Source organism: Pituophis catenifer, unplaced genomic scaffold (assembly GCF_029215685.1).
Source record: "Pituophis catenifer annectens isolate HBS135680 unplaced genomic scaffold, rPitCat1.0.hap2 SCAF_3, whole genome shotgun sequence".
Classification (NCBI taxonomy): domain Eukaryota; kingdom Metazoa; phylum Chordata; class Lepidosauria; order Squamata; family Colubridae; genus Pituophis; species Pituophis catenifer.
The window spans coordinates 20,000,478-20,027,759 of NW_027256883.1; the positions used below are offsets into that span (position 1 = coordinate 20,000,478).

The 27,282-nt window shown below is 36.5% G+C and overlaps 1 protein-coding gene across 2 annotated transcripts in view; it reads left to right on the forward strand.

The window, feature by feature from the left end:
• The window catches only part of TRPS1 (transcriptional repressor GATA binding 1), a 199,557-nt gene extending 174,924 nt beyond the window's left edge, over positions 1-24,633 (forward strand). For both annotated transcript variants that reach the window (XM_070942047.1, XM_070942048.1), the window contains exons 5-6: positions 15,943-16,065; positions 23,496-24,633. In XM_070942047.1, coding sequence (XP_070798148.1) covers positions 15,943-16,065; positions 23,496-24,557 — 1,185 coding nt within the window. In that variant the 3' untranslated portion in view covers positions 24,558-24,633. The remainder of the gene's footprint in view (positions 1-15,942; positions 16,066-23,495) is intronic.
• The last annotated feature ends 2,649 nt before the right edge of the window (positions 24,634-27,282 follow it).

The following is a 27,282-nucleotide window of genomic DNA, read 5'->3' on the forward strand; positions in this document are numbered from 1 at the left end:
CAACGCATAATGGACTAGTACTTAATATATTGATCAATATATTAAGTACTAGTGAATATATCAAGTACTGATCAATATATTAAGTGATATGTTACTTCACTAATTATATTGAAATATGCTGTTCTCTCTCATTTTTGTTTTACTGCTCTATCAACCTTTGTCCTACCAATCAAACTTAGACAATCTGTTGAATTGACAAAATATAATGTCAATATTATTATAACAGTAGCTAAAAGATCAGAGTCATTGAAGAACCTTAGTAAATTTAAATAATGGGTCAAGATTGATATTTTTCCATAGAAAAGCCATTAGTTTGTAAAATCATTCTCCATTCCGGAAGTAAAGTTCTCATAAATGTTTCTGTTTGCATTTTTCTCTCATTGGATTATCTTTGAATAAGATAATGGTCATCCATCAATGTAGCATTTTGTGGTGATGTCCAGGACATTTTTTCCCCCAAAAAAATATTCAAATGTGTTTATCCTCCCTGCTAGGTTAGGAAATTCATCTATTTTTGAAGCGATATAGTATCTTTTCACTAATTGTTTGTAAATCAAGCTGACTCTTTAGGAAAACTGAAAGGGGGAGATTGCTTGAAAAACAAAAATAGTAAGAGTAGACTTTACAGTAAGAGGGCTTTTTTCTGGTATTTTCATTTAATGAATTCCAAAATAAGTTACCTCATTAGGAAAATAGTTGTAAGTTTCCACATTACATTATGAGATGGACACTTGTATCTGTTTTACTACAGAATTTATATTTTTGTCATAATAGTGAAGAATGCCACAGAAATGCTACCTTTGCCAAAATTATAATTGCCCCTAAGGCGCTACAGTATATATAATCAACAAAAGAGCTTGACTGATAGTTCTATTAAATATCCCAAGCTGATGCTCATATGTGTGTATGTGTGTGTGCATGTATTGTTGTTGTTAGTTGCGAAATCATTGCGACCCCATGGACAATATTCCTCCAGGCCTTCCTATCCTCTACCATCTTCTGTAGTTCATTTAAGCTCACATCTACTGCTTCAGTGATTCCATCCAGCCACCTCATTCTCTGTTGTCCCCTTCTTCTTTTGCCCTCAATCTTTCCCAGCATTAGACTCCAGTGAATCCTTCCTTTTCATTAGGTGGCCAAAGTATTTGTGTTTGTGTGTGTGTATATGCATATATAAATGAATCATTGTTCATTTATTCATTTGATGTGTATAGTCAGTAAGTAAAGATAAAGGAGTCCGTGAGGATTTTACTCTGCTGTCACTGCCCACTATAGGGAGCAGTGTCATCTCCATTTCAAGGCCATTGAGATAGCGCTGTCTGAAGACATTTCCGTGGTCATGTAAGCACTGTTATCTTTCCTCCAAAGTGGTACCTATTTATCTACTTGCATTTGCATGCTTCCAAATTGCTAGGTTAGGGCAAGGATGGGAGCTGGGGTGAGGACCTCGGGTCTCAAACCTCATCTGCTGGCTTTCCAGCCAACAGCGCAGTGTCTTAAACACTGAGCCACTGTGCCGCCATATTCTGTAGGACAACCTATATATTTATTTAGAATGGATACAATTTGGGGTTCATAGCTTTTGGGTGAAAAGGAACCTGAGATCATTTTAGATCAGCCTTCCCAAATCAAGCATCTCCCAGTATTGGTGGGTCTACAACACTTAGAATTACTAACTAGCATGGCTTACTTCAGATTTCAGTAATAGAAAAAAAAAAAAAACATGTGATGGCTCAAGATTTAAATCCATGTTTCAAAATCTCTTTTTTTAAACATAGTTAGAATTATGTATCACGCTTCTCTTCCCACCAATGTTTTGAGAGTGTGTAAAAGTAATTTTTTTCTTGAATATCATTCTGATAAAAGAAGAACGTGCTCCCTTAATTTCCCTAGATCGAAACCCTAATATACACCACACTCATTCTCCTGCATCATCAGTTGGTTAATTAGACGAATCAAAAAACAGGAACAAATATTGACTCTTCAGTCTCTACCTCCATTAAACCATCTATATCAATATTTACAAGAAACAGACCAATCTATTTTGGTGTACCTTTCATTAAAAACAGCCTTCTGTTCCACAGTAAAGGAAGCCATTACAAACATTACAAAAAAAACCCAACCAGTTTTAGTTTCTAAGTCAGGATTTGCTCAAAACATAATTGTGATGGTTAAGTCAGACTGTCAGCCTAAATTTTAGAAGTTAATGCCCAATTAAGTCTTACCAATTAGATAAGTCCCAATTAGGTCTTACTTCCAGATCGTTAGAATTGTAGCTTGTGCTGAAATTATGAGAATATTAACAAATGGACTTATTTTTCACCAAAAAGGAGAGAAATTATAGGATGACAAGTAACAGAGCATAATAAAAAGAATAAAATACATACAAAATAGTATTTTTCCCCGAACATGGTGAAGAACCGTTTCTTTTTATGATTCCATTTGTCCAGCAGCTTTCTTTCTATATCAACAATCAACCCTGTTGATTCAGTAAAAGTAATGCTTGCCTCCATTGGCAAGCCATTGAATATCCTCCTCACTTTCTTGTAGAAAGCCAGATGCAGTTTGCAGTGCTGGATAATTAAAACAAATCTTGAATAAACTGTTTCATGGAGATAGGAGTTTGATGGCTGAATATATAAAAATTGCAACCAGATGTTCTGCAGAAGCTACAGCAATATAAAGATCACGAGCCTTTTTTTTTTTAAAGTCCAAAGTAAAAATATTCTAATTGAAGTTGTCAGCAGGAGTGAAACTAATGTTGCCTGCATTTGATTAAATAATAGTTTATTTAAAATTCAGTGTGGCCCAAAATTGGATGAGTCCAAACTGGGAAAAACTCAACTTCACTCCCCCCTCTTTTTTGGCCTAAATAAAAGGGAGAAAAATAGGATTTGTGAAATGTTAACCATTTTGTATAATATTGCCAGTTCCTGTCATTATCAATTGAGCATTTTCACCCCTACGGAGTTCACCCAGCATTTATTTATTTATTTTCAATCACTGACTAAAGAAGTAACAGAAAATAAACAATGAAACATGGAAATCATAGGACTATGGGAGTTATTCTGTGAAAATACATGAAAAGTAGAATTTGTAATTTCATGCAAAATTTGTTTATGTCTCAAACCTTTTGAAGGGTTTATGAATTGTTCTTAAGAATGATTGTATGTTTGAAAACCATGGACACCTGGGGGAAAAAGAGTTTATCTTATATTAGAATTTGGTATATTGTTAATAACTAAAATATTCACATGAGCAATAGAACCAATGGTATTATTTTTCTGCTTATTGAAGAAGTTGCTACAAACGTTTTCATTTTTTGATATAACAATTCTTAAAAGTGCTTATTCTAGATCAGGATGATGGATTTAGGTATTCACAGGGGAATTAACGGATTATTGCACAATGAACTGAAAATGTCAAAACATTGCAAAATAATTGAAATTATTGAAAATGCCATGTAAAGCATCCTCAACATAATTTTTTAAAAAATAAAATAAATATAAACTTCAGTGAAATAAAATCACATGCAGTAGTTTAATGTCACATTTCACAAGAGTTCTTTGCCCATGAACTGCAACTGCAACTACTGAGGTGAATAAATATAAAGGGCCTATGACAAAGCTTTATCAAATCTCCATCAAATTTGCCCCTTGACAATACTTATTAACATCTTTTTTTAAAAAAAAATAGACAACCACTTTTTCACAGTTGTAGCTTGAATTTTTACCTGAAGCAAAACTCAGAAATAGGAACACATTTGAAATATGAAGAATATACTATCAGTATTGTTATTTAATGGCACCCGTGGCTGGGCTGCGTAGTCAGTCACAAAAACTGGTGAAGGTGTTCAATATGTGCCATCCAAATTAGCTCTCCAAACTTAAATTTATCTTGTTTTGGAGGCTTGTTTTGGAAAGGTTCATCTGGATAAGTGATAAACAGAATATTTACCAAGAACTCAGCAGCTGTCATTCATTTTTATTTTCTGAGAAATTCTGTGGACCCTCTATTGAATCCATAGGAATTCCTGAAAATAAGGATGAAAGCAAAGATGCTGCCAAGGCTGGCTATTTTGCTTTTCAGTATTTATTAAATAAATATATTGAAAGATAAAGCCAAGCAAAACAGAGAAGCAGCCTCAATGGTCATCATCAATAGTTCTAGGTTCCAACTTGCCTTATCTTGTGAGAGAAGCACCAGAATATATCTTAAAGAAAAGAAAGGTGATTTGGTCTGGTTTGGTTTGCAATAGGAACCGATGATGTTGTTGACAATAGCATGTATCTATTCATTATAGTTACATTTCATATTATCTTGTTGGATTGGAAAGTAGCTTCCATAAATTGACAGGCTGTTTTCATTTGGACTATAACCATAACCAGACATGTCAGCTTCCTCAGGATACCTGCATCCCCTCCCTTCGGTCCAGGCTTTGCACAGCTGCAGATATGTCTCATATTTCTTAGCTATTACCCAGCAGAGAATGAAAACTACTCCCAGATTTTGAAATACTTCATAGCAAAAGCAAAGATTACTGATGATGGGAGGTCATCTTTACATCACAAAGTGTTAGTGGCACTATATATCTTAAAATACTGATAGTATAACTCAAAAGCCTTCAATCTTTCAACAGTGAAAAGAGAAGTGTGGATTCTCATCTGTAAAAAAGAAAAACTGGAACATCTTAGTGATATTCATGCTAAGACAATTTAAGAAACTTTATGTTGCATATGTATATATATTTCTTATTTTATTTCTAAATATGAGTATGTGTGTAATGTAAGTATATGTATGTGCACACAAGAGAGAGAGAGAGATAGAAAGAAAATCACACATAGTATAATATCATTAATATAAATAACAAGCTTAATGCTTTTGGGCTTGTTAAATGTTATTTGATGGGACCAGGGAGATGTGCCTTTTTTGTCATAGCTTGTGTGTTCTCGAAGAGCATTCCATACATCTGATTAACTCCACACTGCTGCCTTTCTGACCAAAACTTAAATATCTGTCTCTTTTCCAAAATGCTGGGCTAAGATATGGTGGGAATCCATAGTGCAGTAGTTTTAATGTTATTGTATAGGTTGTCTCACTGATTTGGCCATCTTTTCCTTTTCTTCTTTTGATCACTGTACTGGTCTTTTAAGGTTTTAATCTGTATTCATCCCAGAGCCATTCTGATTGGACAACCTACAAATAGGATTATTATTTTTTTTTTTTGGCTGCATGAGACTTTCATAACCTTAAGATTGTGCAGCACTACAGCTGTGCAGGGGTTTTAGATTTCAAGGCAAAAAAAGGAGGCGGAGGAGGCAAACATGTAGCATCTGTTTCCAAACTCCTTAAAGCAACTACTTCCTTTCCTTGGAACACCGTCCATGTGTAAGTGGTATGAAGTGATAGAAACAGAAGACTGGATGGATAGCTGGATTGCTTTCTAATTTCATGCAAACGCAACATATATATACATGTAGAAAGACCAAATTTTATTGTGGCCCGCCAGCGGCCTGCGCAGATCGTGGCTGATCCCGACAATGAGGAGGCTGGTGTGGTGTCATGCCAGCAGCCTGCACAGCCAGCACTCATGTCGGACAGCGAGGAGGCTGAAGAGGATGTGGTGCCAGAGGCAGAGACTGAGCCAGGGCCTTCAGAACCTCCAGAGGTTCCTTCAAGTGGAGAGAGCAAAGTGGAGGAGCCTCTCCTCAATGCTCGAGCACGCAGAGCTGCCAAAAGGCAGAAGTGGCTACTCAGGAGGAGGAGGTCTACTCGAGAGTAGGGCTTGAGGATAATTGCCCACTCCCTTAGCCTATTTAAGTCGCACGCAGCTAGTGCTTTCTTGCTGGAAACAACTCGTATTTATTATCAGAGTATTTTGGTTTATCATATCTTGTTTTCTGGGCTGTTTGCCAACCTTTGCCGGTCTTGTTTATTCTTGCTACTTAATAAATTTGATAAGGACCGTTGGTGTGTGTCAATATCCTCAGAAATCCGGAGCTGGGGCAGAACAAATTCAAACAAGGATAACCCAGTGAAGATTTCATTCTGACTGAGAATTGATTGAATCATTTGTGTCCTTTTGTGGAGGAAAAAAATAACATATCCAGATTGCTGACCCAGTGGTGAAATCCAAATTTTTTTACTACCGGTTCTGTGGGTGTGGCTTGGTGGACGTGGTGTGATTCGGTGGGCGTGGCAGGAGAAGGATACTGCAAAATCTCCATTCCCACCCTACTCCTGGGGGAAGGATACTGCAAAATCTCCATTCCCACCCCATTCTCGGGCCAGCCACAGGTGATACTTGCCGGTTCTTCGAACTACTCAAAATTTCCACTACCGGTTCTCCGAACCACTCAAAATTTCCACTACCAGTTGTCCAGAACCTGCTGGATTTCACCCCTGTGCTGATTAGCAATAGTCTACAAATACTACTATTTTTTGCAGCGTCAATGTGCCATTAAGAATTGTGTGTACCAAGGTCAACTCTGGCCAATGCCATAAATGTCTCTTATTTGTACCTAATTATGAATTATTTGTACCTTGATTATTTCCTGGATGTAAAGCAAATGTATTTGAATATATTCCCTTTTTTCTAATCCAAAGGTTCATTTATTTGTTATTGTTCTGAAGGATAGAGCTAGGGCATTTGTGTACACTAGGATGCTTTTTTCAAGTATGATTCATAGCAATAGTTTATTGCAAAATACTTTGTACTTTTTCTTATCCACATGAATGAGGGAATGTAAATGAGCTGCTTAAATGTCATACCTTATATTACACCACATTACGTTGTTAATCCATTTCTGAAGTTTCTGAATGGTTATAACACAATTAGAAAAATCTTATTTTTTTAAAGTAAACGTTCTACAACAATTGGTTCAAACACAATATCCTGCTTACAACTTTGCCAGATTTTTTTTCTCAGCATGCTATAGTAAAATAAAACAAAAATTCTAGTAGCCCTTCAATAGGTGTTTTGAGACTAATTCCCATTGAATAGAATAGGGTTTGCTTGCTTCTAAGGAAACATGTTGCATGTGTTGGAGAATAACTGGCAAGGGGAGAAGGAGGAGTCAAATGGGGGATTATTTTAGAATTTCTACATAGTCATAAGGCGAAATCCAACCTCTTGAATACTATTGAACCTTATCTAGTTTAACCCATGTGCCAACCATTAATCTGAGAATATTCCTGTGTGTAGGCTTGAACAATAAAGAAGTAAGCTGAATCCTTCACGTGTGAATCTGATTGCTTGCACATTACAGCATGGTACTTACTCAGTTTAACAACTTTGTCAATAGGAAATTAACCAATCTAATATTTCGGAAGGGGGGAGATCTTAGTCTTTTATCCTCATAGAAAATAACTATTAGCATTTTCCTTGCAATTTCCAATAGCTATTGCATTCAGCTTTCATTTCTTTGAAATGAACCCATTCTGGACAAACACTGTTAAAGTAAACTTTGAGCTATGTAAGGGAATGGTTGAATGTTACTTGACATGATTAATTCTGGCTAAGAAGAAAAAAAAATCAGGAGATAACATCAAGGATCCAGTTTAAGGAAATTACTCAAAGGAAGGTTAGGGAGGGAGGAAATTCTCAAGTCTGATGTCATTCCACATTCATCCCTGCATCATCCTTAAATCCAGAAATAGCTAGCAGATTCATTTATCTATGGAATCCCATCGCCTGCTTCCCCATCTGGTCAGCATTATTGTGCTACTTCAATATCATCACCATCTTCATTTTTGCTTTTTTAAAGACTGGTATCAGAAACCTTCCAGCTCGCACAGTCTTCACTCTATTCCAGCCTTAATTTGTATTTTCTGTTTTTTATCTTTTTTTAAAATTTGTAGGAAATGTTACACACCTTTTTCTGCATTCTCCTTTGCATTTCAATATCCATTTTATTTACATTCTTTTAATTAGCTTTTCATAAAATAGTGGAACGAATATATATATTTTGCTGAATTTATATTTCGCTGATAAAGAAATAAAGGGAGACTAGTATAGATCTATTTCAAGCTATTTAGCTCTCATCAGCTAGCCATACACACACACACACACACACACACACACACACACACACCCTAATATATACATGGGGTTTGTGATTATCAGTTCAGTATAAAACACTATTAAACTTCATAGATAGATTTGTGAAGTATTAACTTAAAAGATTGCATTAAAATCTAAATTAAATACATTTCTACATTCTTATTTCATACATATCCTCTACTATGTTTAGTGCTTAAGAGGGAATGTTTTACTTATGTTCTGATGTACCCTGTAAGGTAACGTGCATGAAGACAAATAATTTTCCTTTAATTTTGGTGGATATTAGAGTCTTTAATAATATGCACTTCTGGTAAAAATGTAAATTTTTTGTGCCTTTTTGAATTTTTCCCTGGGAAGTTTTCATTTAGTTAAGTATTCCTTTAAATAATATTAGCATGTTTCACTGACAATGCGCAGGTATGTTTTGGATGGTAAGCAATGTTATTTCAAAGGGAGGACAGTGTTTTCTGCACCAATTATTTTCTTACTAACCTGAGGGGGAAATCCCATATTTACAAGAGTGCAAATACTCCAAAACACAAGCACTTACTTTCATTTTGTAGATGGCAAAAGCAAATTTTATTATTAAGAAAAGTTTTCAAAATCAGAAGCTGTTCCCTTTTCTTTGTGACAGTAAAACGGACCACTAGGGATACACTAGTGTTCCTTTATATTTCTTAGAAGGTTGTATAAAGCTGTTTGAATTTGGATCTCTTGAATTCAAAATATCCCCTATCGCGCTTAAAACAATAGCTTCAGACAACGGTTTCAATTGTTTGAGCTTTAAACAGTTCTGTTCTGAATTTGAAACACTTCCAAACTGGTTGAAACAGTTCATTTTAATGGAAAACAACTGTTTGAGACTTGACAAGATATTTCAAATTCATTTTACACAACACTACTAATTAGCATTATATTATTTGAACATCACATATATTTCTTTTGGCATTATTCAAGAAGATGGGTTCCTGCTGTGAATAATTATTTACTATCTGAAATTCAGGTAAAACAATATCAGACGTGTGTGCAGGCCTAGCCCCTTGCTTGCAATACCAAAAAGAGGATTTAATAATTCAGAGAGTTGCTATATTCATGCTAATGTTGCTTCGCATAGACCTGCTTTATAGAGATATTCATTGAATGTCTTCCTAATGCAGGTTTGTGAGTCAAAAATTTCTCAAGGCTGACATATCTCAGTCATATGTTGCTTTAGGATAAAAAGTCTGTTAAATAGTATGAAAGTAGAAGAAAGAAATGCCCAAATTATATCACAGTGAGTATAAGGAGGGAAATGCACGCCCATGTTGAAGAAAATCAACTATTTTAATCACTGCTTCCTAGAAAGGTAGCTTATTCCTGATCCAGTGGTTATCAGCATCCATACCACTGGATGGATTTAAGAAAATCTGCTCATTGACAATATTTTCATTAGTCAATCACAAAAGGCCATATTGCTTGGATTTGTATATATACTACACCAATACATTATGACATCCTGGGTTCTTGAGAAGAATTCAAGTGTGTGAAATCCAACACCAGTTAAAGAACTGGCAAGTGTGATTCCACATGATTGCTTACTTGTATCCTATGACTATCATTAAGTGTTGTACCTTATGATTCTTGACGAATGTATCTTGTCTACACTGAGAGCATATGCACCAAAGACAAATTCCTTGTGTGTCCAATCACACTTGGCCAATAAAGAATTCTATCTATTATCTATCTAGCTATCTAGCTATCTAGCTATCTATCTATTAATTATTGGGTATATAATAATATATTAAACATGTATGCCCTTCCTATCATAACAGAACACCAGAGTTGGAAAGGACTTTGGAGGTCTTCTAGTCCAACCCTCTGCTCATGCCAGAAATCCTATAACATTTCAGACAAATAAATGGATGTCCAATGTCTTAAAAATCTCCAGTATTGGAGAACCCACAACTTCTAGAGGCAACTGATTAATTGTTCTGTCAGGAAATTTCTCTGACTTTATAGTTGATTGATTAGTTTCCATCCATTGCTTCTTGTCCTGCCTTCAGATGCTGCATATGTGAAGGGACCATTCTGAATTTCAAATATCTACAGAATAAAAGCTAAGAAATATGTGAATTAGCTGCCTACAATCTTAATAGAAAGTTGACATCTGCTTCCCATACATACGTTGGTTGAATATGTGATAGGTATACGCTGAAAATGAATGTCATCTTTCAACATCTTCCTGCTTTCAGTACCCACAAACATTCTTTGGTTGAAATTGGCTGATGATCACAGAGCCAATATGGGTTAAAAACAAGATATTTAAGAAAATATTAGTAAATAATACCTCCGGTTAAAACAGTTACTTATTCTTATGGTTCTAGTATGTTTCTCAGTTTGCTGTAAAAAAAAAAAAAAAAAAAAAAAAACAGTTCCTTGAGGAGGTATCATTCGGGTTATATGCTTCAAGATTAAATGTTTTCCCCTCCCTATTTTCGCTAAGCTTTCTTTTCCCTTAAAATTAATGGAGCAGGAAACTTTCTGTTGGCATTTCCCTGGAAACTAAGCTGCTGTGGTTCAACTTATGAAAGGCAAGAATTATTCGCGAACCTGGGAATTTTTGTTTCTTTTTTTTTTTAAATCATATTTGGCCTTCTTTCAAATTATAAACAGCTGAACCGATTTAAAGAAATTTTTATTTTAAAAAGAAATCTTCACATCTGCGCTAACCAATTTGTATGCCAAATTTCAACCCAGTGTGATTTGAAACGACTAATATATTAAACACCGAGCCTAGGAACTAAAATGGAAAATACTGAGAGACCCTTAACTGTAGTTGTCCCTTCATGCTGTGTTATTATAATGTATTCAATACAAGGATTCACATAATTAAAGATTGACTTAGCAGAAGTATAGTTTCAATTATTGATCCTTTGGGATTATTTTTCCAAGTCTGTACAGGAAATTTGCACGGCTAACTCCAATTAAAGCAAGTGGCATTGAAGGAAATCCAATTCCTGTCATTGGTGCTCAGTGAGTCCTTGCTTCCATGATGTTAAGAGCTGTTGTTGCAGATTCTGTTATGGCTAGGATAAAATATGATTTTGTATGAAACTGAACACAGATTTCCCATGATATACAGCAGGACCCAGTTCAACAGATTTGCAGTTTGTTGAAAATGGCTAGGAATGACTTCGAACTGTGTTTCTCAGGCTCATAAGGAGCCCTTTGTCACATTGCCACCGTGCTGTGTGCCTGCAAAATTAATACCTACGCTATATGTGTGTTTCCAAAAGGAGAAATTGTATTTTCTGAAATTTGTGTTTGAAAGTGGAAATCACATTCAAGGGGGCCTGGAAAGCAAATGTGTTAGATAAAACTCTTGGCTTGAATTAATACTTTTATTGGTGAACACTCAGAAACAAAGGAAAAAGAACACACATTAAAAGAGTTGTCTGTCAACTCATGATGTTAATGCATCGATAATCAGCTTTATCATGCCCGTCTCCAAAGATTCAATTCCATCAAGATACTTGCTGCAAAGCTCCATAACCTTCTTCCTGTTGCTGTGTAGAAAAGGAAGCAACAAACTCAGCATATTCTTATGTATGATTTAAACTAAAAGAACAAAACCAGGCAACAGCACCATGTGGCACATTCATGTCAAATAACCCCAAAATCTATAGCTAGCCCATAATGGGTTCCATGCTTTCTTGTGCTGATTTATAGCTACAGCTTCAGCTCTGGAAATCATAAATGTGGTGAAAATGTTCAGTTGGATGACTTTTGCACCTGATCAGTCTGGAAAGCCAAAGTCCCAAATCTTAATTTCTTTAATACAGGTTTTTGTTTATATATTTCTAAACATGAATTGGATTGCACTGTCCTCCTTAACATAGTTCACTCTGGCAATTTTTCAGATAGCTATTTAATCTAATCTAGGGCATGAGTTTAGAGTTACCTTGAACAAAAGAGAGTAACATTAAAGAAATTGTACATAGACATGTAAACTATGGTTAATAGCATATTTCACATCCTCATATAAGGGACGGAAAGGAGAAAGGGAAGGAATCCCTTCAGATTTTAGTCCTCTAATCATTGCCAACTATAGGGGGCAATACTCATCTCCATTTCAAGGTCGTTGAGCCAGCACTGTCAGAAGACATTTCTGCAATCATGTGGCCAGCATGATATCACGGAGTGCTGTTTCCTCCCCACCAAAGTGGTACCTATTTATCTACTCGCATTTTCATGCTTTCGAACTGCTAGGTGGGCAGGAGCTAGGTGAAGATGAGTGACCACCTTCTTGTGTGACACTTGGTTCTCAACCTGGGCTGTTGGCTTTTGAGCTGACAAGCCCAGGATTTTACCCACTGAACCATTGCACTGCCCACATCCTTCTATAGGAATCCACAATTTCAGCCAGAATAGAGTTTTGGGTTTTTCTTTTTTACATTAAAGAGTTTTTGGTATCTACTTACAAAGCGTTGGCTTTGGCTAATTGAATGCTGACAGCTGATGCAAACTAATGAGCAGTAAAGAATATTTGGAGCTAAGACTCCTTAATGTATGATATAACCAAGGCAAGCATAACAGTCTTCTTTAACCAGGTGCCCTCCAGATGTATTTCTAGAATTCCCAACCAAACAAATAGATGACATTGCCTGGAAATTCTGGGAATTGATATTCAGCGTATCTGAACAACCTCCATTTAAGGAAGACTACAATTGGTCAAATATATTTGCACTTGTCACCACATCACAAGTAACTTGTAATCATTCAAACCTAGAATATTATTCTTCCATTCAACCAGTTTTTATGATGTATATTATACAAAATAGCCATTTGACATACAACAAACCAGCTCAAAAACAGTTAACATTTCTAAAAAGACAATATGCTTTCTGATTTATCTTACTTTCCAACAAGTAATTTCAAAAATTAATAAATAGCATCCACTTATCCTTTATTAATATTACATCCTTTCTGTATTCATAACTGGGTTAACATAATGAGTTCCACAACAATCCACCCTCTGTGTAGCAAGAAGAAATGTATGGCCACAGTTCCCCCTCCCCCTCCCCCTCCGGCTTTGGAGATTATTTCCATTCTTTTAGCAGACAAAAAAATTCATAATAATTTCCATGTCTGACTATCTTTACATAATCTTTCAAATAATCAAGTAAGATTACTTACAGTTACAGGAGAAAGTTTATAATATGATGATTTGGATACAGGTTATAGCAGATGTCAGTTCTACCAAAAAGCTGAATTTAACATGTGCAGTGTATATATTTCCAAAGCATAAATCTGATATTCATTCATTCATTTGTCCAGTTAAGCTACATCCTAGCCCCATGCTTATTGTACAAAATAAATGCACCTCCTCTGGGTATAATTCTTTCTTTAAATTTTACATCTTTTTTTTTTAAAAAAAATGCATAAATACATATATCCAAAACAATAAATATTCATGCTTCCTTTGTTTATAATCAAGACTAAAATTCAACTAAATGCTGCAATGAAATATTAATTCAGTATAATCGTGGAAATGCATGAGAAGAGAGTGATGAGTTTTCAGAAAATTAAGCGGGTAGCCACAATTACATAATTAATGCCCTATCCCTTTGTTACAACTATGTGTGCACAACAATATAGCAGAAAACTATAAATTGTCAACTCCAGATGAGTACTTGTTTGTTAAAAACAATTATCTGGTCTCTTTAAAAAAATCTGCCAAGTAACCATCACCCATCAAACTTGTCAAGCTTGGAAAAACTCACACTTGATATACACCCTGATCAGCATGCCTCTGCTTGTATATACCATTTCTAAGAACATTTGGAACAGACTGATATGTTTTTCAAGCAGATTCAAAAGATGGCCATGCAAAAGAGTTTCCATTAGAACTCGTTGCATGCATAACTGTAATCTCATTTAACTAAAAGTTTATTGATCTCCAAAGAAAGTATTTTGGCAATCAGTTGAGCTTTTTTGTGTGGATAAACTAGCCTACAGAGTTTTTTTAAAAGGACTTTAGATACTTGTTAGGCAAACTCACTGACCAGCATTAGACTGTTAGATTAGCATGCATACTATATTATTGTGGTTCAGGGAGTGCATTTTATGTATTTAAAACAAACAAACTGACCATTTTAAACATAAATCTGAAGCTATTAAGACCATTCTCAAGTCCAGTTGCACTTGAGATTTAGGTGAAAGAGTGAGATATAATTATAGTTTTGATTAAGTGGTATTGAGCTTAGAGGCAGAGACGGAAGAACTGATTATTCCTTTGGCATTCTTGATTTGACTTAAAGAAACCCAACTCGCTACACTAATGAAACTATATTTGTGGTTTAAAAGGCAATTGTTGGTCTGTTTCAGTTCTTACTGAAAATGTTTTCCCAATCTTACTAAAATATTGCACTTATGTTAGAATTTTATAGCCATGTAGGTTACTAGCCCCTCAATTCTTTGTGTTTCCTATGTTTTTGCCATATAGTGGATTAATGGGGAAGCTAAACATTAGAAGCGAGCAGCCATCAGCAAATGCAAGATCATAATTAGTTTAGCTGACGAGGGCCTCTGATAGCGCTTACATCTGGATGGAAAAATTACCCTATAGGGAACTGGCTGATCACCAGGTCTTTTTAGTGATACATTGCGAAACACCCGATGAATCAAATGCCCTTTCTATGCCAAGAAAGTGTTCCACGCTCCAAGCCAAAATTATGTCTGCAAAAAGCTTTCCATTTGAAATGTATCAGAGTACAATTATAACCATTGTACTTTCTTGGCACCAGCATTCCTTCCCTACAGTATGGAGTAAAATTAAACGAATTGCTTAAATTTGAGGAAACCTTGAAATTTTGATTTACAAGGTTAGTAATTTTTAAATTTAGAACTAAATCAGTTTAAGCTTTTTTTTTTTTTTCTGAAATGGTTCGCCCTTCCACAGTTGTGCAAAATGAAGAACTCTTAATAAATGTTTATTTTAAAAAAGAAACTTGAAAAGATTTGCTTTCCTTAGAAGAGGGAAAAATAGCCATGTCATAATTATTAACGGTTATGTCTCTAAAGTCAGCCTGTAGTGCTTTATTTTGCCGTGTTCTTCTTCTGTGAAATTCTTCACTAATTTAAACAATATCTTTATACGATAGAAGAAATCTAACGGATCATTCTCAGTTGCGGGATTAAGAAAGCTGTGGAATTCAATCACACCATCATTTATGCTCACTTTGCATTCCTATAAGTATACTTTACACCATCTGCTGATGAGACAACATCATGTGGTTTTATCACTAAAGTAGAGCTTTATATACACCTTCATAGTACTAAATTTGAGCCATGCTTTCAGTGGGCTTTAGGAAATAAAAAGCAGCATATGTGATTTTTATAACTACGTTAGCCTGTAATTTAACACTTTGCATCTTGTTAAAGAGATAGAAAGACTTTTTAAGAACCGAAATAAGGCTACATGCAAATTGAAATTAATTGGAAAGAGGTTTATTTATGTTTTAAGTGTTTAAGTGTTGTTGATGATCACACCATTAAAATAACTCAAAATCCGGGGGGGGGGGGAAATACCTAAGAGCAACTCTAAAAAAAAAAAAAAAAATCTTAAAATTCAGGGCACCAAATCTGTTAATTAAAAGGCACAAATTCAGTAGTTTACCAAATTAAAACTTTGGAGGAAAACAAAAGTATTTGTGTTTTGCACACTTGATCTATTAGTGCAGGGTAAATTGTCATGAAAATCTGCATTATGTTCAGTGCAGTGTAATTTTATACTATCAAGATAAATAGAAAACTGTTGTATACATTTGCCATATTTACAGATCACGTGACTAACCTTTGACATTTTTTTTTTCCTTTCTTTTTTCCGTCCCCAATTTTAGAGACGTAGAGGTTCGGGTGTTTTTTGTGCCAATTGCTTGACCACAAAGACCTCACTCTGGCGAAAGAACGCAAATGGAGGATATGTCTGCAATGCGTGTGGTCTCTACCAGAAGCTTCATTCGGTAGGAAGAACTTGCTTGTTTTATATTGGGAAGGTTTTCAGCAACTCAGCTGAAGTTGGGCAGCTGTGGTTAATTTCCTAACTGCACATTTTCTTCAGTGTGGTCACTCCAGAATCAGATGTGATTCATTATGGAAGATGCTGATATGCCATAGAGAAGGGGAGTCAGTGTTTGAGATGCCCAACGAGGCATTTATTTACTTGGAGACAAAACAAAGAATAAAAATGGAGCTATTTCCTTTTTTCACATAAGACGTCCACAGAATTATGTCAAAAAAGGAATATTTCAAGATTCCTTCTTTCTCATGACGGAGAATTGAATTGAATTGAATTGAATTTATTAAATTTTTATACCGCCCTTCTCCCAGAGGGACTCAGGGAGGTGAACAGCCAGGATTAAAATACATACAATATGAAAATTAAAATAGTTTAAAACATAAGTAAATCCATTTGGCTTCCCCAATTTAAAAACCCCTTACCCATAAAACAATTAAAAATTTTAAGCCAGCCCGGCTTGCTGAAAGAAGAAGGTCTTCAGAGCCCGGCGGAAAGTACGGAGGTCCGGGATCAATCATATTCCTAGGGGTAGCTCGTTCCAGAGGTCGGGTGCCCCCACAGAGAAGGCTCTCCCCCTGAGGGTCGCCAGTCGACATTGCTTGACCGACGGCACCCGCTGGTAGTGTAGCTTGAAGCTTATGAAAAAGTTCAGTTCCAGTCCCAAAGGTGCTTTTTCAAGAGGCAACTGGACTTTCTGTTTTTTCTTTGAAGACGTTTCGCTTCTTATCAAAAAGCTTCTTCAGTTCTCTTGGATAAGAAGCGAAACATCTTCAAAGAAAAGCCAGAAAGTCCAGTTGCCTCTTGAAAAAGCACCTTTGGGACAACCATGACCTGGATGACTGAGAATCTCCATCCAGGACATTCAGTTCCTAGTATCTTCAAGTTGATCTGGAAACCTAGCATCAGCCAACCAGTCATATAGAAAGTACTAAACTTAAAAGGATTAATATTCTAACTTTAATTCAAGACAACTCCTTAATGTCTCTAATTGAAAGGAATCGTATAAGGAAACTTAAATATGTATGAATTGATGGGTAATTATTTTCTCCCTCTATTCCAAGAATACCTCCAAGTCTTGCTGAGCTCCTTATCATGGTGGGGGGAGGGTTGTGTGTTTCCTGGGAGAGTTGAGTGAAGGACCTAGGAAATGTATGCCAAATTTGTGTAACCCCAGGATACTCCCAGAAAAGTCACCCAAGGTATAAAGATAATCCCAGATCATTATGGATAGAATTTATCTATATGGTTGCTAAGAGTGACACTGACTTGAAGGTAATTAATTAATCAACCAATCAATCAATCAATCAATCAATCACCCAGGTGGTCTGAAAGAGAAGAAATAAAATTATACTGACCAGGTTTTTCCCATGGTTTTCCTAAGCAGTGTATTTATCCTGGGGGGTTAACTATATAAATAGTTATCCAAGTTATCCATGTTCATCCAAGATAACATGAATTATATAAAGTGTGATATTCTAAAATAGGTTATATCTTTCGGTGTATATTAGTGCCTCCTTTCTGATTAAACATCTAAATAGTACCAAGCCTTTGCAGGATTTCCTGCCCTCTTAGCCCTAAGTTTACTTTCATGAAACCACTCTGCAAATTTAGACAGTCTATGATGATCTTCAACTTATTTCAGCCTATTTTTGCCAGCCATATATTGAATAAGCCAGTCTTGAGTTTGGTTGCTGCTGATGGCATCATTATGCCATCATTATCATCATTATGTTAATGGCTCTGAGCCCTGGCTTAAAATCAGAAAGGCAGGAAAAGCTTCAGGAAGTTTTCTGTTTCTGATTTAAATTGATCTGATTCTTGGGTAAAGGATATGGTTGAATTCATAGGAATCTCCAGCTATTAGCTGGCTTAAACTAGTGTTTCTCAACCTTAGCAACTGAGGAAAAAAAAACTGGCCTAAAGTAATCTATGGATCAACATTCAGTTTTTTACCAGTTTTCACACTTCGTGAAGGTTCCATTCATTTATTTTTAAAAGGTCTTGGTTTACTTCAGTTGTGATACTGTGTCATACATTAGCTAAAATGGAAAATTATATCTAATTAACCTCAAATGGGTTGGACTGCAACATGTAAAGAGAAAAAAAGAGCCAAATAAAACAAAGATAAGAGCACACAGCTCGTTTATATTTTGATTTATTATAAATGCTTTTTGTTTATTTCTTTGTTTGAAGTGGGCCAGAAGGTTTTATTCATTAAACAAATTTATATGGTTGCCCAATTCACACACAGTGACTCCAGATAGCTTAAAAATTAAAAAAATCAGAAGCATACAATCGGAATCATACAATCCTATTTCTCCTATATTGACAACAACCAACCACTTGATTGGCTCTGAATCAGCTTAGGGTCCCCAGGCCTGCCTGTAGAACCATAACTTCAGGGTCTTCTGCAGGGGTGAAATTCACTTACTTTCCCTACCGGTTCGCAAATGTGCACGTGAGGCTGAAAATCATCGCAAAAAAGGGACATCATGACGTCCGCGCGGGTGGGCGGAGCCTCCCGCAACCACCGCTACCGGTTTGCCTGAGCCGGTTAGAACTGGCTGAATTTTACCCCTGGTCTTCTGGAAAAGTAACAAAGTGGGGACCAATCTTATCTCCAAGGAATAATATTCCATAGGGAGGGAGCTACCACTGAGAAGGCCCTTTTTGTTGATCCCACCAGATGTATTTCTCTAATAGATGGAACCTAAACATGTAAAAATGGTTAACTTAGTGCAACAAAGTTTTACTTGTCAATTGAAGGTTACTTTTTAAAATGCTTTTAATTTTGCACAAGGTTTTTTTTTTTTTTTTTTTTTTTTTGTGCTATGGTAAAAAATATAGAATTACTAATAACTACTAGAATAATTTTCTTTGGCATGGGCCTCTGTTGGAGGAAGCAAGAGAAACAAATGACAACATTATTACCCAAACACTGTGATTTACATACTTATGACAAATGTCATGACTCATGAGTCATTTATTTGTATGATTACATCATCACTCATGTGTCATTATTTTGGCATCCTTGCAGTTTGCTATGGATGGCATCGAGGGATTTTTAAAAGCTGGTTTAAAAGAAATCAATTATTAATGCCAATGCTAATTGGTAGTAAGTTGGAGCTACATTTATTTTTGTGAGTAGAGAGCTAAGGTAAAACCATTTTAAATACTAGTCTTGAAACAAGCTACTAAGTTTCTACTTGATACATCCTAATGGTTAATGAGTTTAATTTTACCCAAGCAAAGGGCGAAAGTGTTGCTAAACATTAAATTTGCTACAGTGTTAGCAATAGGGAAAAAAAGACTATGTAATTAAATGTAAGCACTAGAGGGTTCTTCATTTAAAAAGTATCAAGAATGTACCGTTTTCCCCAAAATAAGACATCCCCTGATAATAAGCCCAATCAGGCTTTTGAGTGCATGGCAATAAGGCCAAGCGCTTATTTCAGGGTTCAAAAAAATATAAAACAGGGTCTTATTTTCATGGGGAAACAGTATATCCAGTGGATGAATTTATACCCCAGTAAATAGGACAAGGACTCTGGGAGACAGTGGAGGACAAAGGGCGGGGTGGCATTCTGTGGTTCATGGGGTTGCAACACAACTTAGTAACTGAACAACAAGAGCAAATAGGGATAGACCTTACTTTCAGGAAAAAAACAATACAATTAACAGTTCCACTGCTACTGTCTATTTTTCTATTTTGCCTAATGCAATGGGTCATCCCATCCTTTCTGATTCCCTCCCAAATCTCTTCTGTGATGTGCGTAGGCAGGTTTTGGACCTGATTATGGAGTCATGACTGGGGTGCCAGGGAAAAATGAGAACAGCAAATCCCTGCTGTAGAAACAGAAACAAACTTTGGCAACCTTGGAAGCATCCTTTATTCACATTCATGGATTTCAGACTTGAATGTTAATATGAATGTTACCATGTTACCACCTGATTTTGCCTAGAAAGAATCAAACAAACAATACTTTTCATAAGGAGCATGTGTTTACTACTTCTCTGGGCTTTCAATGTGCTGCCCCTGGGTGGTGACTTCTGTAGCAGTTGACTTTGGTCAAACCATTCTTAGCACAACATGTTCCTGAGGTTGCTGAGGATACAAGGGGCAGGGTGGGAATCAGTGGTGAAATTCAGCCAGATCTATCCGGATCATGTGATCTGGTAGCGCTAGCAGCGGGAGGCTCCACCCACCCAGCCAGATGTCATCATGTCCCATTTTTTACGCTCTGCGCATGTGCAGAAGTTTCTGTGCATGCGTGGAGGAGGTGCGTGCTCGTGGTCCCATTTGCAAGCCAGTAGGGAAAGGTAAGTGAATTTCACTGCTGGTTGGAATGTCATGGTGTCACTGGAGAGGCAAGGGTAGAATTTTTCAGACTCTGTAGGTTGAGTACTTTAAACCATAATACCTACATTTAATCTGTCCAAGATTAACATTCATTCATTCATTCATTCATTCATTCATTCATTCATTCATTCATTGTTCCCACCCAAATGTACTGAACCAGGGATTGAGGAAGAGGAAAGAAGAGAAATGCCTGAATTTTCAGGGTTATTTTTCTTTGGAGATTTTTCAGAACTCTGATATGAAGTGTTATAATCCACCCTGCCATTTCCCTCCCATTTATTTTGCTGTTTTTGGAGACGTTTCATTGAGTGCATTTTTTCTTGTTCTTGTAATTCCACTTCTGGAAGATTTTCACTTCTGGCAATTGATGATAATCAAACATCCTTCCAATTAATGTGTTGACGACAGATTATCCATACCCCAGGAAAAAGTGGAAGTGACCCCATCCAAGCATTGCTGTTGATGGATGTCTCAGTGCCCAACTCATCTGTTTAAGACTATTGGCCTTGACATATTTTCTTCATCATGGCCTCAGTATATTACTTATACAGAGAGTCCAGATCAGCATATAATTAAGATAGTTATTTTTATCAGGAAGAAAGTCTCTGTTGCACTATGTATTTGAGCATTGTTCACTCGGTCACTTTTCAGTGTTCACAGAAGCAATACAGATAGTCTTCAGCTTCTGATCACAGTTGAGCCCAAAATTTCTGTTGCTAAACAAGACAATTGTTCAGTGAGTTTTGTCCCATTTTACAACCTTTCTTGCCACAGTTGTTAAGTGAAACACTGCAGTTGTTAATAACACGGTTGTTAGGTGAATCCGGCTTCCCTATTGACTTTACTTGTCAGAAGCTTGCAAAAGGTGATCAGATAAGCCTGGTGCAACCATGGATGATCTGGTCCTTTGTCTCAAGTTGCGGAAGTCTCATTGCAGAGAACCAGAATGTTCCAGTTCTATCCTTGCCTCTTCCCATTAGGAATAGGAATTCCAGTCTTTCTGGACAACCATTTGTCTAAAGCCATATAGGTTTTCCTGCTTGAGCAGGGGGTTGGACTGGAAGACCTCCAAAGTCCCTTCTGTTATTCTGTTATTCTTTCCACCACAGAGGTGGTATTCAGCAGGTGCTGACCAGTTCTGGAGAACTGGTAGCGGAAATTTTGAATAGTTCGGAGAACCGGTAAATACTGCTTCTGACTTGCCCCACCCCCATCTATTCTCTGCCTCCCGAATCCCATCTGATCGGGAGGAAATGGGGATTTTGCAGTAACCTTCTCCTGGAGTGGGGTGGGAATGGAGATTTTACAGTATTCTTCCCCTGCCATGGCCACCAAGCCATGCCATGCCCACTAAGCCACGCCCACAGAACCGGTAGTAAAAAAAATTGAATCCCACCACTGTTCTACCAGTATTATAATAGCAATAAAATAATAGCTTTGTTTACTAAGCTTCAGATAATCTTTTGCAGGACTGGGTCTTGAGTGTTTGCCTATCATTTTCTGTAAATGCAGAAAACCAGGCAGGATTTTTCCTATAGCCAGAAAATCCTCAGAACTGTTGTTATAATAATCATCATGACATCTTTCTTCCTCTAACATGAAAATTTGCTATTCCCCCTTGTGTGATGCAGTGACTATGATAAGCAAAAACATGAGAACAGGATGCTTATTATGACTGTGCATTTTTTTTAGTGTGATTGCCTGAACATTTACACGAAACACCTTCCTTTCTCTCTCAAATGTCCTAGTGTATTATGTAAATGTAATTCGGCAGACGGGCAACTAGGTCTCCTTCATATCTGTAAGAATTGTTTCCTAGACTGATAAGAAATTCAAGAGAATGTTATGCAAATAGCCAGCTGTGAAGTCTCACTGACATCTGTCAGAAAAAGAATCAGAAAGTTTCTGCTGTAATGTACAAAGGGATATATTAGTTCTAATTTGAAGACAGTTCAGTCACTAGGCTTCTTGAAAATCTGTTTCATTTATCAATAAATCCTGCTAAAGAGAACTTTGAGAATCATAATTAAAAAAGAATGATTTTTTTTGTGTGTAAGCTGTTACCAAAGAATCTGATAATGTCACAATTATGTATCCCATGTTGAGCTCTGCACAGATGACCATTTCTTATCTTGCATCTAAATCATAAGGATATTTTTTGATTGGCAATTGTAATTGAATACAGTTTAGCAAGCAGAGATAGGTGATTAGGAGCAGAAATTAATTATCTTACATATTAACTTAATGGAGGCAAAGGTGGATGAAGGAGGCAGATCGGGAGATAAAAGAACAGCTCTGTAAAGTGGGTTTTATTTGCATATTAGCGTATTTGATTAATTCAAGCTGTTACAGAGTTCATTGATCACACTCTTAATCCCTTTGTATATTGCTTTTCAAGTTGATCATGGCCTGAAAATGGTTATAAATAAATGAAAATGGTTTTAAATAAATATGATAGGAGATATAAAGGACAAAGAAATATAGATCATACCTAATTGAAGAAACCATACAATTTGACAATGAGTTAGATGTCCATATATGTTTCTTCCTTTCTCCTTCCTCTTTCCTATACATTTCCTTCCATCACAACCTTGAAGGTTTCATAAAGCATCCAATCTGTGAAACAATGGTTTAAAGACTTCCGTGATACAGGCTTGATACCCATATGAAACTGATGGTGAATTTTACATTCTAAGGACAACAGTTATGGTGCCTTATCACTTTCAAGGTTGTTGTATGAAGATCATGACATTCACTTCGGTGCCAACTAAAGGGATTCAAAATGTAACATGTGACATGTTTTAATTATTCAAAACGAGGGAGTCAGCTTCCTGTGCTTCACTGCCCTTGCCTCTTCCTTCCAAATAAAACCTTCCTTAAAACAGTTTCCCTGGATGGCTTGATTGGACTTAACTGAACTCTTTAAGTATATCAAGGGATTTGCATGAACAGTTTTGCAAAGCTTTGCTTAGCATTGCTCTTTTATTGATGATGTTATTGTGTTTTATATGCAGACTCCCAGGCCTTTAAACATCATTAAGCAGAACAACGGTGAGCAGATCATTAGGAGACGGACAAGAAAACGCCTTAACCCAGAGGCACTTCAGGCTGAGCAGCTAAACAAACAACAGAGAGGGAACAGCGAGGAACAAGTCAACGGCAGCCCATTAGATAGGAGGTCAGAGGATCATTTAACCGAAGGTCATCAGCGAGAAATCCAGCTTCCCAGCCTAAGTAAATATGAAGCCCAGGGTTCATTGACTAAAAGCCATTCCGCTCCTCAGTCAATACTGGTTGGCCAATCTCTGGATATTCATAAAAGGATGCAACCTTTGCACATTCAGATAAAAAGTCCTCAGGAAAGTTCTGGAGACCCAGGCAATAGTTCCTCTATATCAGAAGGAAAAGGAAGCTCAGAGAGAGGCAGCCCAATAGAGAAATACATGAGACCTGCTAAACACCTAAACTATTCACCACCCGGAAGCCCTATCGAGAAGTATCAGTACCCGCTTTTTGGACTTCCGTTTGTACACAATGAGTTTCAAAGTGAAGCTGATTGGCTGAGATTCTGGAGTAAATATAAGCTGTCCGTTCCTGGGAATCCACACTACTTGAGTCATGTGCCTGGCCTACCAAATCCTTGCCAAAACTATGTGCCTTATCCCACCTTTAATCTGCCTCCTCATTTTTCAGCTGTTGGATCTGACAATGACATTCCTCTAGATTTGGCGATAAAACATTCCAGACCTGGGGCGACTGCAAATGGTGCCTCTAAGGAGAAAGCTAAAACAGCATCAAATGTAAAAAATGAAGGTTCCTTGAATGTAGTTAAAACCGAGAAAGTTGACCGAAGTACTCAAGATGATCTATCAACCAAGTGTGTGCACTGTGGCATTGTCTTTCTGGATGAAGTGATGTATGCCTTGCATATGAGTTGTCATGGTGACAGTGGACCTTTTCAATGCAGCATATGCCAATATTTTTGCACGGACAAGTATGACTTCACCACTCACATCCAGAGGGGCCTACATAAGAACAATGCACAAGCGGAAACGAATGGCAAACCGAAAGAGTAAAATTAAATAAAAATAAATAAATAATAATAATAAAAAAAAAAACCTTAGCACTTAGCACAATTAAACAGAAATAGGTTTTCCTTGATGGGAATTCAATAGCTTGTAATGTCTTAAGCACTTCATATAGCAAGCATGCCTTATCCAATATACAATCTTTTCTTCTTCCCTCCTTTTGCTTCATACAAGCAAACTAAAAGTTCTTAAGAAAGACAATTATAAAAAATAAAAAAAAAAAGGATGGCAGCTGGAATGGGGGGAGGGGTAAAGGAATCAATCACTCGGGACCCATCCTGCAAAAAAAAAAAAATTATAAATAAGAAAGAAAAAAAATCTATACAAAAGACACTATATCAGGGAAGGTCTCTTTGCAAAACTTAACCAGGCAGATAATGCTTTTGTTCTTGTACGAGAAACATAGCTGGCTAGAATGCAAAGATGTATAATGCTGAAGCAGGTGTACAGTACACATATGCACATTGTATAGTGAAATGGACTTGTTAAATAAACTGATGCCCAGAAATCTAGTAGTATTTTTTTTTTCCTCCATTTGGGTTCACTTTGGCCTTATTGCCACAGCATCCTCCTGCCACAGCATTTCTACAATCTGGAAGGCAGTAGGGTTGTTGTTGTTTTTTTTGTTTGTTTGTTTGTTTGGTATGGTTTTATTCTGTTTTGTTTTCCAGTTGTCTCTGGTGCTAAGCCAGTGGGTAGCTGTTGTTGGATCCCCTACGACAGAGCCCTTCAATCTTTTTTGAGGTCTAGCGCAGCGGGAGCACTGCTTATGCAATAGGTCAAAGACCAGGAGCGTTCATTTTCAGCCACAGCTGTTCCTTCCCTTTCACTCTGAAATCAAGTAAATAACAAAATTCTCAGGAAAGATGGAAGTAAAATTATGGGAGTCTCAGAACATGATCTTTTATGCCAAGAAGACCTTCTTTCCAAGCTGCTTCTTAAGTTTTAAAGGTGGCGAGAAAGCCCTTCATAAGAGAGATTCACTGAAATTCAGCTCACAAGTAGCTCTGGGGATTGCAAACTACGTCTCAGGAGATTGTGGATGTGAGATGCTTTTGGCCAAAATATAGGAAAAGTACTTTGTTTTCTGATCTCTCTCTTATACGAAAGCTACTTTATGGACTTGACATTCATAGTATTAATGCTTGACTAACTGTTCTCTCAATTTTGCTTCAGGTAGAGTGTGGGACTGACTTTTCCCAGAAGTCCTTAGATTGTTTATATGCAGTGGTCAATTGCTTCACCAGACTTAACTCCGGCTTTTGGTAGTGTTTGCCTTCATGGCCAATCTTATTTTTAATATTTTTGAGAGCAAGATAATAATGACGATAATAATAATAATAATAATAATAATAATAATAATAAACCTTTTGTAAAATTATTCCATGAAGGGAAAGCTCCTCAGCATAACTGCTCAGGGAAATAGGGCTAAATAACTATTCAGTCATTGGTTCAAGGTGCTGTTAGACAAACCTTCACAAATGTTGCAAGAATCTAATAAAGGGTGGACTTCAATTCAATTTCATTATCTTGGCCCAGGCAGTCCTCGTTGTTGTTGTTGTTGTTATTCTTATTTTCTTAAAGGGATATTACAAGAGATATTACAAGCTACTGGATGTACTGTCAGATTAACTTATTTCATTTAAGAAGTTGGGAGAACAAATAGGAAAAAAAACTTATTTTTCTAGTAAATATTAATGTATTACATTTCAAATAATGGTGCCTGACATATTGAATAATTATTTTCTACAGTGTACGTATGCAACAAAGATATTCCATCATGCATAAGATTCAGCGCTGGCTCAGCCTCGCTCTGTTTACATTTGCAAATGTAGCAAACAAGGTAATGAAGCAACTTTCTATTGCAGTAGGTATCTTTGATTTGTGCGCGTGTGTGTGTGCATTAAAATTGTAAACGGTAACATGAAATGAATGGACTTTGTTGATAATAATGATATTTGGGGGGGAGAAGAAGACGAAGACGAGACGGCGAAGACGAAGAAGGAAATGAAAATATTTTTATGCCTACTTAGGAGGAAGAAAAAGAGTAGCACTATTCATTCCAAGTACTTTTTGTATTCTTAAGATCTTAACTCACATTGTTATGCTTAAAATGATAAACATATATCCTCTTTTTATTGCTTTGTCTATGTTTCAGCTGAAACATTTCAGAGATTATGTCAAGAGGTGCCATCTGACTGCTTGGCACACAAGTTTTTAATTGCATTCTGTACTAGCATTGCACTCCATTTTTACCATATTACACCGTCGCTACATGTTTTCTTGTTTTGTTGCGCTGGGGCTTTATTTTTTATTTTTATTTTTTTTGCATTGCACGGTCTTAGTCTCTTACGGTTGTGGAGTATAACTGGTTCCTAAATGTCACTGAGAATGAAGATTAAAATGTCTGATATTCCATTCTTCTTTTCCATCTCTCTCTTTATTTTTATTTTTTTGAAAATTTTCTAGGGATTTCCAGGCTCGATCTTCAAAATAGGAACTTATGTGGAAGGTCCTTCTTCTGAGCCCACCTACAGGCTATTATTCCCAATTAAAACTACCCTTAAAATGATTTAGACCCATCTAGGGTCTAAACCTAAATCTAAATCTAAAAATTTAGACCCATCTAATCTAGGAAATGAGCATTTAAATTTATATGGCAAGATAAAATGGAGAGAAGTCACCCCAGTTTAGAGTTACAAGACCAGAATCT